The sequence below is a fragment of the Prinia subflava genome, chromosome 2, assembly GCF_021018805.1.
Source record: "Prinia subflava isolate CZ2003 ecotype Zambia chromosome 2, Cam_Psub_1.2, whole genome shotgun sequence".
Classification (NCBI taxonomy): Eukaryota; Metazoa; Chordata; class Aves; order Passeriformes; family Cisticolidae; genus Prinia; species Prinia subflava.
Genome location: NC_086248.1, coordinates 788,696 through 806,536, shown reverse-complemented (window position 1 = coordinate 806,536; position 17,841 = coordinate 788,696). Strand labels below are relative to the sequence as shown.

The following is a 17,841-nucleotide window of genomic DNA, read 5'->3' as shown; positions in this document are numbered from 1 at the left end:
TTGGGCAGGAATTGTTCCCTGGCAGGGTGGGCAGGCCCTGGCACAGGGTGCCCAGAGCAGCTGTGGCTGCCCCTGCATCCCTGGCAGTGCCCAAGGCCAGGCTGGACCCTGGGGCTGGAGCAGCCTGGGACAGTGGGAGGTGTCCCTGCCATGGCAGGGGTGGATTAGGTGACCTTTAAGAGCCCCTGCCCACTCACATCAGCTGGGGTTCCACGATTTCAGAGATTTCCAACGCCTGGTGTCAGCTCACAGCCACCACCACAGGAACAGCCCACAAAGCATTTCAGGTGAAGGGAGGGAAAGAAAACAGCCAGAACTGGGTTTTGTCCTGATTTATTGCAATTCTATCAGCGACATTCATTCATCAGATGCAATTTGCTCATTCCAACAGCATTTGGACAGCATGGAGCAAACTGCCCCCTCAGAGCCCAGCTCAGCCCCTGGGACTGAACCTGCTGCCCCACAGAACTGCTGCTCCCCACAGCATTACCTCCCCTCTCAGCCCACCCCCCTCCACTGCTTCACGTTCTCCTGATCTCCAAACTTAATCCTCCATACAGAGCTTTGGAATAACTTCTGTTCCCCAGTGGGAGAAATCCTGAAGAGTTACCAGAGGGATCAGACAGTTACAAGGAGCCTGCAGAGACTCAGAGTCACATTAACTCCTGGAAGTGGAATAGAGCGTGCTCATTAGATAAAAATTACTGGCTGAGTAGATAAAAGGGATTGACAAAGGCCACAAATCCCCTCTCCACGAAGGATTGGGTGCAGGATTTATTAGTGCATTGAAATGGCATCACCAGGCACGGGACAGAGGCACCACGCTCCCAGCACTGTTACTGGGGGTAAAGCTCCACGATCATCGCGTGTCCCTGGGAACAGAGAGAGACAAAACACCCCTGAAATGCCTCATTAACACAGATGAGACTAATTGGTACAGGCACAACCCAGGCTCCTGGGCACAGCATCAAGAACATGAGCCACAGCACCCGGACAGGGGCCCAGGGGTGCCCAGGTGGACAAGAGGCCACTGGGCTGTGCCAGCTCTGGGGTGGCAGCAGGGCCAGGGCAGTGCCCGTCCCCTGTGCTGGCACTGCTGGGGCACCTCCAGGGCTGGGGGCAGCTCTGGGCCCCTCCTGACAGGAGAGCCCTGGAGGGGCTGGAGCGTGTCCAGGGCAGGGAACAGAGCTGGGAAGGGAATGGAGCCCCAGGAGAGGCTGAGGGAGCTGGGAAGGGGCTGAGCCTGGAGAAAAGGAGGCTCAGGGGGGACCTTGTGGCTCTGCACAGCTCCTGACAGGAGGGGACAGCCGGGGGGGTCGGGCTCTGCTCCCAGGGGACAGAGACAGGACTGAGTGGTGATGGGGGCATCCTGAGGGAGCTCTGAACTGGGTAAGACAGAGCTGGGGTAAGACAGGACTGCAGAGTCCCAGCAGGTCCAGCCCTGCCTGCCCTCTCCCAGGGGAACTGGCTGGAGCACAGCACCATTACCTGCCCTCCTGCAGCACAGGCAGCCACCAGGCCGTACTGTCCCCCCTCCTTCTTCAGCCTGTGGGCAGCAGTGATGACCAGGCGGCAGCCGGTGGCCCCAAAGGGGTGTCCCAGGGACAGGGAGCCCCCCCAGGTGTTGAACTTGTCCAGGGGAGGGGCTCCCACCTGCAGGGACACGGAGGGACATGCTGAAGGACACAGCTCATCGTCACCTGGCTGGAAGGGAGTCAATCCCACCTAATCCCATCCCCAGGCCCACAGCAGTTCAGGATGGGACATCCAGGTGGCTGATGAGGGGATAAAACCACCCCAGAGGAGCTCCTGCTTCACCTGCACCCCTCAGGGAAGCCCTGCACTGTTGTTAACACCTTCCTCTACAAGGATTGTGGCTCTGGATCTCCACCTCCTGCCGACAATGGGAATAGCATCTCAAAGAAATTTCATCTCCCGAAGAAACCCCATAAATCAGGATTTGCTAACCCCATAAATCAGGATTTGCTAACCCAAGCTCAAGCAGCATCACTGCTCCTCACAGGACAGAGCCAGAGCCTGGCTGTGCGCACCAGGAGCTGCCAGGAGGGAACCCAGTAACCCCAAAGTTTAACTGAACTGGAGAGAAAAGTGGGTCCAGAGGAGGCCATGGAGCTGCTCCCAGGGCTGGAGTCCCTCTGCTCCAGAACCAGGCTGGGAGAGCTGGGGGTGCTCATCTGGAGAAGGCTCCAAGGAGAGCTCAGAGCCCCTTCCAGTGCCTAAAGAGGCTCCAGGAGAGCTGGAGAGGGGACAAGGCCCTGGAGGGGCAGGACAAGGAGGAAAATGTCCTGGCTGTGCCTTACCTTTGACTTCCTGCCCATGTAGTTCTGTGCAAACCAATCTGAGTCCATGGCTTTCAGGTTAGCCAGGATCTGCCCCTGTGAGGGAGGAAAGGGTGACATTGGTGATGACCCAAAGCAGATGGCTGCAGGGAGCCATCCCAGATTTCAGGCACTTACAGCAAAAGCCTCGTGGAACTCAAACACATCGATGTCACTCAGGGTGAGCCCGGCCTTCTCCAGCACTTTGGGAGTGGCGTAGGTGGGGCTGGTGGAGAAGAGACACACAAGTCTTGCATCTGTCAGCACCATCCCCCTTTTCCCAGAGTCCCATCCTTCTCTCTGGGCTCATGGCCCAGCTCTGCCCATCCCCAGAACTGTTGCTGAGGTGCCCCAGCAATCCTGGGGTGTTCCTGCCATGGCTGCTCTCCCACCTCGTGAAGGCCTGAAGAGATGCAACATCTCCTGAGGCACTTCCCAAAAACACTCCGTGGCAAGAGAAGGCTCTTGTGGGAGCTGTGGGGGGATGCTCTCCATCTCCACCTACCCCAGGAGCAGCTGGTCCTTGGGATCCTGGGACACGTACACGAAATCCCTGCGCAGGAAAAGGGCTGTGAGTGCCAGGGAGAGGAGAGGGGAGAGGCAGAGGAGAGGAAAGAGGCAGAGGAGAGGGGAGAGGCAGAGGAGAGGGGAGAGGGAGAGGAGTGGGGAGAGGGAGAGGAGTGGGGAGAGGGAGAGGAGAGGGGAGGGGAGAGGAGAGGGAGAGGGAGAGGAGAGGGGAGGGGAGAGGGAGAGGAGAGGGGAGAGGGAGAGGAGAGGGGAGAGGGAGAGGAGTGGGGAGAGGGAGAGGAGAGGGGAGGGGAGAGGAGAGGGAGAGGAGAGGGGAGAGGGGAGAGGGAGAGGAGAGGGGAGAGGGAGAGGAGAGGGGAGAGGGAGAGGAGAGGGGAGAGGGAGAGGAGAGGGGAGAGGGAGAGGAGTGGGGAGAGGGAGAGGAGTGGGGAGAGGGAGAGGAGAGGAGAGGGGAGAGGCAGAGGAGAGGGGAGAGGCAGAGGAGAGGGGAGAGGCAGAGGAGAGGGGAGAGGGAGGGGAGAGGGAGAGGAGAGGGGAGAGGGAGAGGAGAGGGGAGAGGGAGAGGAGAGGGAAGAGGGAGCAGAGGCCGCTGGAGCAGCCCCTCCTACCTTAGGTAGGCCTTTGGTTTGTATCCCATGGCCAGGGCCTTCTCCTCAGACATGATGAGCATCGCTGACGCTCCGTCGGTCTGGAACGGGCAGGGAGAAGGGTGAGGGGTGAAGGACCTGCCCACCCTGCACACAAGGAGCCCCACAGCCCTCACAAAGAGAGGAGCTGAGCATCAGCAGAGCCTCCAGGACACCCCACCGTGACAGGGGCCAAAGGACAAGGCTGCTGGACTGAGTGGCTGGAGGGATGGATGATCACAGTGATGCCAGCACAGGCACTGCTGAAGCGCTTCCTCACAGCCCACAGGCACAATTCCCCCTGGTTTCACCCAGCACAGAGGGGCCTAAAAGCTCTGCTAGGCCTGGGACAAGTTGGTTAGCCCAAACACTCAGCTGTCCTCCCAAAACTGAGAATAATCCCGGGATGACACCAGCCACAGGCTCACCACATGACAAAAACAAGCATTGTGGGTTTGGAACAGTTTGGATTGACAGGGACCTTAAATCGCATCCAGTTCCACCCCTGCCATGGGCAGGGACACCTCCACTACCCCAGGCTGCTCCAAAACTTTTAGCTTTTATGTATTCTTCATGTATTTGTAGCTTTGTAGGCTGTTAAAATCTTAGGTACAACTTCCAGTGCTTTTCCAGCTTTCTTTCCCGCAGTGAACAAACTCTCACTGATGCATTCCTAAAATACTGTTTAGTCTTGCCTGTTACTTCTCCAAGGACTTTTTATTTTGCACCACATAATCACAGACATGATAAAGGTAGGGTAGGAGATGGGCAGGAGAGCTGCCATGGGGCAGAAGCCGGGGGGAATTACTGAACCAACTGCTCCTCTAATTGGACAATACTGCCTGGATATTTTAATTGCCTGATCTTATATGAAATGATACAAATCTAATTTTTGCCATATTCTGTACCTGAAGGCTTTCAAGGAAAGGTTTGTTTTTATATTGTTATTCTAAAGTTGTCTGGAGAAGTTTGTGTTCTATTTCCAGGCATCACAAGCCCCATCCAACCTGGCCTTGGACACTTCCAGGGATCCAGGGGCAGCCACTGCTGTGCCAAGGCCTCACCAACCTCCCAGGGAGGAATTCCTTTCCAATATCCCATCTAATCCTGGCAGTGGGAAGTCATTCCCTGCATCCTGTCTCTTCAGAGACAGGAATGGATCGCTGGAAGTGTCCAAGGCCAGGTTGGATGGGGCTTGGAGAAACCTGGGATAATGGAAGGTGTCCCTGCCCATGGCAGGGAGGTGGCACCGGATGAGACTGAAGGTCCCTTCCAACCCAAACCATTCCATGATTCTGTGAAGTTCAGAGTAAACCTACTGCCCTCAGCTATACAAAGTGGCCAATCCCATCCTGCAAACAGGTCAGACATCCCAAAACTTCAGGGGTTTTGTGATGGATTTCAAAATGAAACAATCCAACACCCAAATTCACCGGATTACAACGGAGTTCCAAGTTACACCTGGAAAATCCAGGAGCAGCTGGTGTTAAAAAGCTCATTCTCAGATGATGCCAGCTAAGGGGCAGGTGGACAGCTCTCCCCTCTGGCTGACAGTGCTGGGAACAGGAATTACCAGGAAGGAGGAGTTGGCTGCTGTGACTGTTCCATAGGGCTTGACAAATGCTGGCTTCAGTTTTCCCATCTGCTCTATGGAGGACGGCCTGATCCCGTTATCTTTGGTGACTGTGTCTTTGCCTGGTGAAGGAAAAAAGTACATTTCAACTACAAAAATCAGCAAAGCACAAGAGTTTCATCATCAGGACGCCAGGGGGAAAAAAAATCTGAAAATTGTGGGGTTCAGGACAATCGTGAGGAGGGAAAAAAAGAAAATCTGTTGGTGGCATCAGGATTCTTAACATGGCTAAAAATAGCATTTAAAAATTGAAGCTGCCCCACTTTTCCTCAGAAGACAGCAAAAACAAAGTGCTGCCACCTGTTTACTGGAAGGAAAAATTACCACATGGGAAACCCAGTTGAGAAAAGAATTTAAATTTAGGTTAAAAAGCCTAAATGGAGAGCTGGGCTTAAATCAGAACACATTTATACGCTGAGAGGAATAAAGAGCACTGAGAAAACTCAAATATCTGCAACTATGCTAACTGCTAAACACACCTGTTATGAAAAAGTACCAACTGTATAATAAAGACCACATGGAACTGTGGATCTACAAGGAAAATTTCTCCAGCAGAGATGTGTGTCACCATGAGTTTTCCTAGTTTTCTGAGCGTTCATATTAAAGTAGAAGTTCTCACTTCTCATGCTCTGCTCATGTAAACAAGAGATTGTTTTTGTAAATACTGTCATTGTTTTTACATTCTTCTCCATGAGAGGAGAGTGTTGACTGACAATCCTTTTGACCAATGTGGTTGAGAGGTGGGAACTTCTACTTCAATATAAATGCTCAGAAAACTAAGAAAACTCACAGTAACAGATGTGGGGTTGGCAAGAAAAAAATTAGATATGTAAAGATAGGACAGAGGGCAGGGTTAGGTGGGATTTTGGGAAGAAGCTCTTAATTGTGAGGGTGGGGAGGGGCTGGGATGGAATTCCCAGAGAAGCTGTGGCTGCCCCTGGGATCCCTGGAAGTGTCCAAGCAATGGATGGGGCTTGGAGCACCCTGGGACAGTGGAAGGAGTCAGGGCTGGAACTGGGTGATCTTTAATGTCCCTTCCCACCCAAACCATCCCATGGTTCTGTGGTGACACATTCAGATATCCCATTTGGAAACACATCCCTATGTTGCCCTGGTTTTTCTGAGATTTTTCAAAGCCTTCTATTTGCTTATAAGATGGAGTCAGTTCTTTAGCTACTGTACAATATTAAGGGTCAGTGTTTCACTTTCTCACATTTTGGAACATAAACAACCTTTCTTGTTTTTGTTCACTGTCCTTGCTTACATATTTCCAGCCTGAAAATAATGTTGGTTGACAGCTGGTCTGGCCAGTGGGGTGAAGGGGTAGTAACCTCAGAAGCCAATCCACTACCAGACCCACAAAAATTATAAAAGGAAAAAAAAATAAACAGGCTGGGTCCCTTTTTGCTGGGGAGCAGCTTTTCACTGCAGACCTCTGCCTCCCAGTTGTTGATTTCGCGTTCCGGGCAAGATCCCTACGCCAGCAGTTTTTATTACAGATCCTGGTAAAACCCACCCAGACCCCCAGAACTCCCCAGGGCTGCCCCCAGCAGCGCTGGCAGTGGCACAGGGGCACTGTCACCTGGCACTTTGAAGGGCACCACGTCCTGCAGCAGCCCCTCATCCTGGGCTTTCTTGGCCAGCGTGTGGGAGCGCAGGGCGTACTCGTCCTGCTCCAGGCGGGAGACGCCGAAGGCGGCGGCCAGGCGGTCGGCAGAGTGCCCCATGGTCTCGCTGGTGGAGAACTCTGCCACAGCTGGGAGCTGCAGACACACAGGGAAAGGGTAAAGGAAACAGCACAGGTTAAAGAAAAAAACCCTCCTGGGTGTGGGATGGTTCTGGGTGTCTTGGGTTATGTGACCAAAAAAATGTGTGTGTTCTATTTCATGTGTAGAAAGCAGTTGGGAGATGGTTTCTTTTTCTTTATCTCTTGTAACTCCAGGGGGAGGAGGGTGGATGCCTTTGATAACAGCCCAGCTGTTAAACCAGGTGGGGCAGGGTTTCTGATTTCTTTCATCAACTTTGTCCACCCTCGAGGGATATCTCCTGTTCATGGGCCATTGAGGCTCACCAGGGACTGACACATTCCATCATCCATTGTGAGATCCACCACCCAGTGTGGAGGAGCCAACCATTCCTACCCAGATAAAAATGGGGACACAGGGACCCCAGACATTCCTCTTTTCCACTGGATTCTCAGAGGAAGACTGGACTCATCTCACCACCACTGAACCTGTCTGCAGGATCATCTCTGCTCCAACAGAACCACATCTGTCACTCCAGGAGGATTTATTTGCACTGCTCCCAACACCCTGGCCAACAGGGTGTCAGGTCATATTCCTGACTCCGTCAGGGTTTTCTAGGACTTTTGTTTGTTTGCTTGCTCATTTTTTTTGTATTACTGCATTTGTAATTTTTTTTTTTAATATTCTTAGTAAAGAACTGTCACTCCTATTCCCATTTTTTTTTGCCTGAAAACTCCTAATTGCACAATTGTAATAATTTGGAGGGAGGGGGTTTTTACATTCTCCATTCCAAGGGAAATTCCAGTTTTCCCTAATACATACCTGTCTTTCCAAACCAAGACACAAGGTCTGAGAGATTTTAGCCTGCTAGCAGCTGCTAACTTTTTCCCAAGGGAAAATTTCTCAGGAAAGCTTCTTCTCAAAACAATCTTGGAAAACAACTACCTTTCCTCAAAACAATCTTTCTCCAGGTGGTGTTTTGCCTTTCTAGTTCTCAAAAACATTTTAGCTGTTCCTCTAAATTAACCAATGAGATTAGAGAGGTGTTGCTCCTATTCACCAATCATGTTAAATCTGTATCAGAACACCTTATAAAAAGCAGTAAGAATTATACAATAAAGCTTTTTCTATGCTCTTTGCCTTCTGAAGTATTTGGAGTCTCTCATCTTTTTTCTCATGTCCTACAAGGACACCTGGGGGCACACAGAGCTGAGCCCCGTGGTCAGAGGGAGGCACTTCCCTTCGTTAATTCAGAGCTGTGCAATTAACATGCAACAACCAGACCACAACAGACTCTGGCAAATGTGTCAGAGAAATCATCACTTCCCAAGATCTTGGAAAAAAACTAGCTCCAGGCTGCTGCTGGTTGAGATGCAAATCCCTCTGGGCCCTATTTACACAGGCTCAAAAGCACTCAAAATGGTAAGGGTTGGATTAAAACCTTCAGAGAAACTAGAATACATAAATCTATGCAAACATGAAGTAGAAACGTAAGTTTTAGTTTTAAATAAGAATATTTCTTATGTAGAAACACAAGTTTCAGTTTTAAATAAGAATATTTTAAGTGCCTTAAGCAAATAAAGAGCCTGTATTGATTAATTAGAAAAGCTCTAAAGCTTAAAGTTCAGTAGCAAAGTTAACTAAGCCCTAGACATAATGAAAACATAATTTAGCATTGCTAGCATTCCTAAATAGAACAGACAGAACTATGTACGTAGAATTTGTGTAAGAAATTACTCCAGGGGTTCCAGAACTGTGTCAAGAGCAGCTGCCTGTGCATTAAACAGGGAATCCATGACAAAGGGTGATCAGGCCTTTTGGGTTCAGCTCAAATACCTGGGATCTCAAAACTTGTCAGACACCCCCTCACCCAAAAGCAGAGCCCAGAGGTGATTTTGGCTTAGTTTTAGTACTTCCAGCAGCACTCAGGAAATCCTGTATGCATTCAGGCCTGGAATTTTCGTATCTTATGTGGATTTGGGATGCCAGCTCTGCCACACTTCACCTGGGCCTTGCTGCACTCCCACTAAAGGGAATGACATGGATGCAGTTTCCTTGTGAAGAGCTCAGGGTGGGAAGGAGGGAAGTGCTGCCCCTTTCCATCCTCACCACATTGCAATTCACTCCCAGGACAGAGCAGTGGCTCACTCTGCTCCTGACATTGCCCTGTGGATGCTCCTCAGAGGAGCTGAACACATCCAGCCCTTGGCAGGATTTGGCCAGGAACAGGAATCATAAGGCATATTTAACATGCATTAATCAAATTCATATACTGAGGATATTCCTGTCTAATACTAAGGGGATTACTTAGGTTACCTAGTAAAATTCCTCTGACCCTAGAATTCTTCTGACACTTCAGAATAACCTTTATATTTATGGGAAAAAACCTTCTCTTTCTGTCATCTGCAGCACAGTTTGTCCTGGAGTTGCAGAAGGAGGTTTTGCACTAAGTTTGGTTTACTGAAGACAAACATGTGGGAAGAAAATGCAGAGTCTCAAATGCTGTGAGATGCCTTCATCAATGTTTTAACCCAAAGGAGAGGACAGAGATGAACCCCTGGAGCCACCCCACCCACCTTAAATCCTCTCCATCAAGGCAAAAAAACCTTCCTGCTCACACCTGTTAAACCTAAATACCCAAAAACCAAAAATACCTCGGGAGCGAAGTAGTCGGGCCGAATTTTGGAAATGAGGGAGAGCTTCTGGCCCAGAGTCTTGGCCCTGTTCAGGGTCAGCATGGTCTTCCTCATCTTCCTGCTGTGGCGGATGGGGACGTCGGACATGAGCTCCACGCCGCCGGCCACCACCACGTCGCACTGCCCGGCCGCGATCATCCCCACGCCTGCGGGAGAGGGGCAGGAATGCACCCAGCACGTGTTCCCAAACAGGGAGAGCTTCAACACACACCCCTCGCTGTTCTTGTAAGGTAAAGGACCCAGAAACTTCTTTGCCCTCCTGGCAGTAGTTAGAATATTGCAGGAAAATTGTTTTTTTCAGTAGCAGATGGCAACAGAAAATACCCGTTGAGTAATCTTAAATGCTTCAACCCTTAGCATAATGTTAGTTTGTAATTTTATATTACTAGCAATTCATGCTGGGCTGATACAATCTTGGTTCAATGCCAAGACAGAAGCACTGAGAGGTCTCTTTAGCTGGTCCTTGGAAAGGTTTGCCAAAAATCCCACCCCAATCATTCAATACTTAAGGGAGAGCACAAGGCTTCTCAGAGCGTTTTCAGGGTGTTGTAGCAGGAGTGTGGGACCTGTCCCTACACTGTGAAGGGCTCTGCTCTTTTGTTTTGTATTATTTTCTTATTTTATTAAAACCTTTTTGCTTTTTCAAGATACACTCGATCGTGCCATCTCGCTCGTTATTTTAAGCCATTTTCTGTGAGGTCCTGGACACCCTCAGAGGCATTGAACCCTCACAGAGCTGAATACATCGGGCTCTTTGAGAAATTCAACAAAGAGACAGTGCCAGGAACGCTGCCAGAGCAGGGGCACTCACCCTGACAGAGCCCTGCTACTCCTGCATTCCTCCTCCAGCCCCTGTCCATGAGCTTCTGTCACTTGGCTCCCACTTGTCCTTGTCACACAGAGTGAGGAGGGAAGGACAGCCCCAGCACTTTGCGCTGTGGCTCCATTTTTTAGCTCTCTTTACCCTAAGCCAAAGATAAAAGGAGCCTGAAAGGAGCAATTCTCTCACCATGGTCAGTCTTTACCTCCCAAATAAACACGGACACTGGGCAGAGATGCTGCTGCAGGCCTACAGCACTCAGTTCATGTTGCATTTTGTTGGCTAAAAAACTCCCACAGGATCACTGAGGCTGGGAAAGACCTCCCAGGGCATTGAATCCAACCTGTGCCCGATCCCCACCTTGTCCCCAGCCCAGAGCACCGAGTGTCATCTCCAGAAATTCCCTGGACACCTCCAGGGATGGGCACTGCAAAGCTCCCTGGGCAGCCCCTGCCAAGGCCTGAGCCCCCTTTCCATGGGGAAATTCCTGCTGCTGTCCAACCTGAGCCTGCCCTGGCCCAGCCTGAGGCCATTTCCCCTTGTCCTGGCCCTGTTCCCCCCCTGGCTGTCCCTTCCTGTCAGGAGTTGTGCAGAGCCACAAGGTCCCCCCTGAGCCTCCTTTTCCCCAGGCTAAATAACCCCATTTTTCCTTCCATTCCGGCATTTTTTCAGCTGTTTTTTCACACTCCCAAGCAGTGCAAGTTGAATAAGGGCTGTAAAAGAATTCCCCAAGCTCCCTCTCAACCCCACAGCTTGTTCTTCCAGCCCACATACCTGTGGTCATGGCCTGGTTTGAGGAAATGCAGGCCATGGTGACGGTGTGGGCCGGCGTTTTGTCGGAGAACCCCGCTCCCAAGGCAGCCTACAACAACAAGAGTGGCTGTTAAACCTACACAGCTTCTGCTCCCAGGCCAGAGCTGCCCTGCCCAGCACACCTTGCCAGGTGGAGCTGAAGACAAGGACAGGGAGTTTTCATCCAGTTAATTATGGCAGCTGCTCTTCCCCTCCCCAGACTCTGGAGCAGGAGCTGAGGCTGCTGCCCTGAGAACAGTCACTACCCTTCCCCGTTTTTTAATAAAGAGATAAACTAATCACACACCTCACATTAAAAAAAAAAAAAAAATCAAAAGAGCCTCCAGGTACTCAATATTACCTTTGCTTCACCTTATTGGCAAAGGCAACACGTGAAAGGGGTGATTTAGAGCACTCAGCACAAGTTGCTGTGGGTTCACAGAGAGCAACAAACTGCAGAGCAGTGACTCATCTGAGCAGCCCAGAGCAGCTCCCAGAGACCTTCCCTACTTGGGATGTGGCCAACTGGATGAAAGTTCAGCAGTTGTTCCCGAGTTAAAATTACCCTGCAGCCCCATCTGACTGGCAGGTGACCAAAGGCAGGCCTTGCATTCACGAGGCTGAGGCTGCACGGGGAGCCCAGGTTACATCATGGATTTATCCAGGTGCAGGGCACAGCAGAGGCTCCAGGTTAGCAAAGATCAGGCTGCCTGTCCCATGACTCCAGAGGGTCAGCTGCTCTGGGGATAATACAGGAATTGTGTTTTCTGGCTGCTGGAACAAAGGGCAGCAAAGCTGGCCCGCTTCAAATCCTGCTAACGCTGTGTCTGAGCGGCCAACTCAAGGAAATAAATAAATAGCACAACAAAGCCAACCCTCAGAACACCCTCTGCTCCTCCCCAGGACGTTGGGCAAGGCAGAGTTCAAGTCCAACTGGTATTTAGGAGCTGAGGGACCAACAATCCTCAACAAAACCTTCCCTTGCAGGGAAGAGTCAAGCAGAGGCTTGACACAGCATTGAAATATGAAAATCTGATAAAAAATGAAGCTAAATGAAATCTGTGGTGGATTTCAACAGGAGGCAGAGAATCCCAAAATCATTTTCCTTGCAGTCCCAAGAACTCATTTAACAGACAATACTACACAACTACTTCATACTCTCAAATCATATATAAACGAACAGTAACACTGGAAATTCATTTTTAGCAAGGATCTGTCATCTCCACAGCAGTTGCAGAAATCAGACGCCCAGGGAAATGCTGCACAGAACCCACCTCTCTGGCAACATTACTGGTTTTCACCTCCTGGATAACTGTGCCATAAACAATGTAATCAACAACGTCCCTTGGGACACTGGTCCGGGTCAGCAGGCCCCTAGGGAGAGGATCAAAACAAAGGAAATTTGCATCACATAAATAATAACCTCTCCAACATCCTCTTCCTGCCAGCTTGGCTGGAGAACAAGGCAACAACAGAGCCACAGCTTCTGTCCCCTCCTCAGAAGAAATCCCATGTGCCTGTGGGGAGTGGAGCTGATTATGGGCTGCAAACAATCACGGTGATAATTTCACTGTAAATCATGACAGAACTTCATTAAAGCAACTACTTCATAGCCCTTGCAGCCCTCCTTCCACAAAATGGCTCACAGAATCATCAAATGGGTCCCAGAATGGTTTGGGTGGGAAGGGACCTCAAAGCCCAGCCTGTCCCACCCCTGCCATGGCAGGGACACCTCCCACTGTCCCAGGCTGCTCCAAGTCCCATCCAGCCTGGCCTTGGGCCCTTCCAGGGATGGGGCAGCCATCTCCAGGCTTCTCCAAGCCTTCTCTCTTCTCCACAGCATTTTTCTCTGTCTTTCAACAAAATAAACCCTCTGCTAATAACCCTCAGAACAGAAGGGACAGGAGGGTTACAGAATTAGCTCAATATCCTTGTTGTCACTTCATTCCCTCTGTGTTGCCCAGGTTCTTTTTCCCACCAGATGTGAGCACACCTCAGCAGCAGCTCTGATCTCTGTGTCTGGGAAATTACAGCTGGGAATCAAATTCACTAAAATTTGTCACCACCACCATCTCTGTGCATCAACACCGACCTATTAAAAACCCCAACAACAACACAAACCCCACTGCTTAAGCCACCCACTACTGTGGAGGGAGGCCAGGAAAAATAAAAGCACCTGAGCTGTTCAGAGCCGAGCCCAGAGCCTTGGCTCTGCAACCCTGAAACCTCAGCAGTTTAACAAGAATTCTGAGCCCTTCCAGTGCTCCATTTACTTACTGCAGTGCTGCTCTGGCTAAGTCATGTGGCATCAGATCAGCATACCTGGAAGGTGGAGAGGAGAGGAAGAAACTCAGAGGTGTGAGAAATCAGTGCAAAAATCAGGACAGAACTCTCCTGTGAGCACTGAGCAGCAAGCAGCAAGAACTGGGGATGGAGCAGAAGTGCTCCACTGAACTTCTGAGCAAACATTTCAAGGAATCACACATTGGTTTGGGTTGGGTGAGACACTGAATCTCATCCAGTGCCACCCTGCCATGGCAGGGACACCTCCCACTGTCCCAGGCTGCTCCAAGCCATGTCCAACCCGGCCTTGGGCACTGCCAGGGATGCAGGGGCAGCCACAGCTGCTCTGGGCACCCTGTGCCAGGGCCTGCCCACCCTGCCAGGGAACAATTCCTGATTCCCAAGATCCCATCCAGCCCTGCCCTGTGGCAGTGGGAGCCATTCCCTGTGTCCTGTCCCTCCAGCCCTTGTCCCCAGTCCCTCTCCAGCTCTCCTGGAGCCCCTTCAGGCCCTGCAGGGGCTCTGAGCTCTCCCTGGATCCTTCTCCTCTCCAGGTGAGCACCCCCAGCTCTCCCAGCCTGGCTCCAACCACTGCACCAAACCCACAGAAAAGCAGCAGTGATCCCATAAAGAAATCCTCCATCCCAACAGGCAGGTGTGGTTCTAGCTCAGCTGTGGATGTGGTGGCACAACAATCCAGGAAGAAGAGCCCACAGCAGATTCTTGGCCCCTGCCCTGCCAGTTTTGTGAAACTTGTTGCTTCATCTGCTATAGATTCTCCAGCTGCTTCCTCTAGACTTGCTCCATAAATCCTTACCCTTCCCAGGACTCACAGACACGGACAAGCTTCTTCAAAACACATTTTTGCACTAAAGAAGCTGGAATAACTGCAACAGCCCAACTCAGGGCACCTCCTGAGCCTTTAGGCCCAAGAATAACTACATTAAAATGAACAAGTGAGATTTTTTTCCAGGAGGAGCCGAGTATTAGCCAAGCCAGGGGGTGTTTTCTGTGTTTTACTCCTCTCTGATACTCACGAGGTGCCAGACTGCAGAAAGGGAATGCGGACACCCTCCACCACCACCACATTCTTCACCCCAGTTTTGCCCAAGGTCTTCTTAGTCTTGGCCTGGGCTGTGAAGAGAGAAGGGATGGTGACAAGAATATCAGCAATTTTAATATAAATCCTGCAAAAACTTCCAGAAAACAGAGAAAATTGTCTTCTTTTGGTGCATAAGTGAATGGCAGGGAAGGTAGGACACCTGAGATGGAATCTTGGACTGGTTTGGGTAGGAAGGCCTCTTAAAGCTTATCCAGTGCCACCCCTGCCATGGGCAGGGACACCTTCCACTGTCCTAGGTGGCTCCAAGCTCCATCCAAGCTTCCAGGGATGGGGCCTGTGCCTCATCACCCTCACAGCCAAGAATTTCTTGGGAATAAAGGGAAGAAATTCTCTCCCTAGTGGGAGATGTTCAAGACAAGGGATGTCATGATCCAGCATCATTCCTCAGGCCAGTGCCAGGCTGGAACTCCAGCACTGACTGGAGATTCCTTCAGGCTCTTCCCAAAGCCCAGGGATGATGGGGAGCTGCTGTCCAGGCCTGTTCCCAAAATCCCAAAGCATGAGTCACCTGAGCAACCCCCCCAGAGCATGGATCACCCCAACCACAGTGACCACAAACTGGGAACGGCTGCTGGGAGCCGGGGGCACTCAGAGAATGAGAGGAGTGGTTTGCCTGACATTTTCCTTGCTTGCAGCTTTGCAGGAACACCTGAACCACTCTGCACTCTGCACCATTTCTAAGATTTAAGTGGAACAAGGCTCTGGGAAAGGGAGGCAGCTTCCAAAACAGCCTTGTCTAGCACAGACCCACTGGGATTCCTGGTGTTTTCCCCTTACCTGCAGCTTGGAACTGAGAGGAGCAGCTGAGCGACCGAGCAACTGGAAAACAAGGGGAAAAAACGTCCAAAAAAAAAGTCAGAAACTGTTCTGGTCTCTGCAAGAAGGGTTAAAAAAACAAATGATGTCACTGTAAGACACCTGACCACCTGTGGGGTGTGGGGTGGTTCACCCTGTTCAGAAACTTGACACACTTTCTGTCAGCTCAAGGCTCCTCCCCATATGATGCGGGAAGGGACAAGCAAGGCAACAATGTAATTAGGGATTAAAAAAATAAACATTGTCAGCCTTTTAAAGGTGAGAACAGGGCAGATTCACATCCCAGCCTCCCTTCCAAACCCAAGGCTCCAACCAGAGGTTTATCGCCCCCCCATGAAAGCTACAGATACTCACGGGCCCCGGCAGCCCACGCTGAGGACACGGGGAGGTTCCGCAGGGCAGAGCTCAGCATGGAACTCATTTTGGAATCTAGGGAAAGGCTGGGGTCAGTCCAAGCTCCTTCGTCCAGAACAATCCCAAGGGAAGCGACCTGCCTGCCTCACACAGAGCCAGAAAGGTGAGGGGCAGACACTGCAAGGGCAGCAGCAGCACGGGGAATCACCTCCCACCACGCTCCGTGCAGAATCACACCAGGAGGAGCCTGGCTGCAAATAAATACTGCCCAGTGAGCTTCTCAATTCCCTCCCAGGAACTGCTCCACCACTTCCCACTGGAAAGTTGTCCCAGTGCCCAGGCAGCCTCGCTGCCAGCAGCACCTCCTGACGCAGTGTCCTTGGCACCCCTGCCCCTTGTCCACCCCTGGTGCCAGCCTGAGGCGCTCCTGCTGTGCATCCCCGTGGCAAACAGAGCGAATTCATGTCCTCCACCCCCAAAAATCCCTCTGCAGCTTTCACAAAAGCTCATTCCAAAACTGGCTTTCCCCACAAACAAACCCTCATCTGCAGGTTTTATTGCCCAGGGCTCAGCACGGCCCTTGCAGCTCCAGGTCTTTGGTTGATCCACGTCAACATTCATCTCCCCCTGTCACACCTTGGGAGGGTCAAAACCCCAGCACTTTCTCTCCCAAGCACCAAGTATTGCCAAGGAAGGGCGCAGGAACACACACAGTCCCAAACCCAGCCCTCTGCAGCTCCCCAAAACTCAGTCACCCCCTTGGACACCTCCCAGCTGCAGCTCCACACCTGGAACGTGCCCTGCAGCATTCGTCCCTTCCCATCCCACAAACCAGGCTCCTCCTGCCAACAAAGACCCCAAAACCAGATGTTTCCAAGGCATCCTGCTCCTCCTCCACCTGTGACCTCCCTCCCCACACCTGAATGAGGCTGTTCCCAAAATTTTGCCTGCCCAGCTGACAGAAGTTTCTCCCACGTGTAACCTCCTCCTCCCTCCCACACTGCACAGCCACCTCCCCCCGATGCACCCCCGTTCCTGCACCCCAAAATGCCCCCAATGCCCTCATTTTCAGCAGCCAGTGCTCCCCTGGCTTCTCAAAGGGCTCAGCACTGCCTGCATGCACAAATCACCAGGGCAAAGCTCCTTCCAGAGCCTGCAGGATTTGCCCGGATTCCACCGCTGAGCTGGACTCCATGATCCTCATGGATCCCTCCCAACTCAGGATAATCCACAATTCCACGAACAGCCCCTGCTTCCTTCCCTTCCCGTCTCCTTTCACACCACAGCATCCCCATCCCCACCCGGGACTCCCAGCGCCCACCTGCTGCACCCCAAACACACACGAGCCTCTCTCAGCCCCCAAACTCCATCCAGGACCGACTCCCGACCCCTCCATCCAATCCCTCGGTCCCTTCATCTATTCGGGACCTCCTCATCTTTTCCCAGCGTCCCCCGTCCATCCAGAACGAACACCCCGATTCCCCTCACTTTTCCCTCTTCCATCCAGAACGAACCCCCCGATTCCCCTCGCTGTTCCCCCGTTCATCCAGAACGAACGCCCCGGCTCCCCTCACCTTCCCCCCGTCCATCTGGGACCGACCCCCGGGCTCCCTTCATCCTTCCCCCGTCCACTGAGGGCCGACCCCCGACCCTCTGCTCCATCCCGGACCGAGCGACTCGCGACCCCTCTCACCCCTCACACACCCCCGTCCACGCAGGACGGAGCCCTCGGCCTCGCTGTCCGCCCTGTCCTGTCCTGTCCTGTCCCGTCCTGTCCCCTCCTGTCCGCTCCGCCCCGTCCCGTCCCGTCCCGTCCCGCCGCTCACCTCGGCCCTCGCCCCGCTCTGCCGCCGCCGCGCCGCCACTCACCAAGGGCCCCGTGCCCCTCCTGCCTTCCGGGCTGCCCGCCGCACGCCTGACCCCCACCGCCCCCTCCACAGCCCCTCCCCGGCCTCTCCGGCAATCCGCTCCCGCTCGGCGCGGGTTGAAACACCCGAGACACCGCGGGGAGCGAGGAGAGGGAGAAAGGAGCCTGCTGGCGGCGGTGAAGTGCGCGGGCAGCGCGGCGGGCGGGCGCGGGCGCGGG

At 52.3% G+C, this 17,841-nt stretch overlaps 1 protein-coding gene across 8 annotated transcripts; it reads right to left on the bottom strand.

Annotated features, from left to right (window-relative positions):
- Positions 1-317: 317 nt before the first annotated feature.
- Positions 318-17,728, bottom strand: HADHB (hydroxyacyl-CoA dehydrogenase trifunctional multienzyme complex subunit beta). 8 transcript variants are annotated; one of them, XM_063422508.1, is made up of 16 exons: positions 17,582-17,728; positions 15,756-15,895; positions 15,363-15,404; positions 14,500-14,596; positions 13,457-13,501; positions 12,454-12,553; positions 11,162-11,249; positions 9,526-9,713; positions 6,709-6,889; positions 5,067-5,188; positions 3,476-3,555; positions 2,845-2,892; positions 2,478-2,565; positions 2,322-2,396; positions 1,489-1,653; positions 318-872 (listed from the first exon to the last, which is right to left on the bottom strand). In XM_063422508.1, the coding sequence occupies exons 2-16, from the start codon at positions 15,820-15,822 to the stop codon at positions 837-839; spliced, it is 1,422 nt and encodes a 473-aa protein (XP_063278578.1). In that variant the 5' UTR covers positions 15,823-15,895; positions 17,582-17,728; the 3' UTR covers positions 318-836. The 8 variants fall into 8 exon arrangements, with proteins under 8 accessions (XP_063278578.1, XP_063278570.1, XP_063278639.1 ...); XM_063422500.1 differs by having other exon boundaries at positions 15,756-16,006; positions 17,582-17,705; XM_063422569.1 differs by having other exon boundaries at positions 15,756-15,830; positions 17,625-17,683.
- Positions 17,729-17,841: the final 113 nt, after the last annotated feature.

Excerpts from the sequence above, each read along its gene's own strand:
- HADHB (XM_063422508.1), bottom strand. The coding sequence starts at position 15,822 with ATGAGTTCCATGCTGAGCTCTGCCCTGCGGAACCTCCCCGTGTCCTCA. Across the intron at positions 9,714-11,161 it reads AAACCAGGCCATGACCACAG|GCGTGGGGATGATCGCGGCC; the intron begins GTATGTGGGCTG and ends CCTCTCCCGCAG. Across the intron at positions 873-1,488 it reads CCTGTGCTGCAGGAGGGCAG|GGACACGCGATGATCGTGGA; the intron begins GTAATGGTGCTG and ends CTCTGTTCCCAG.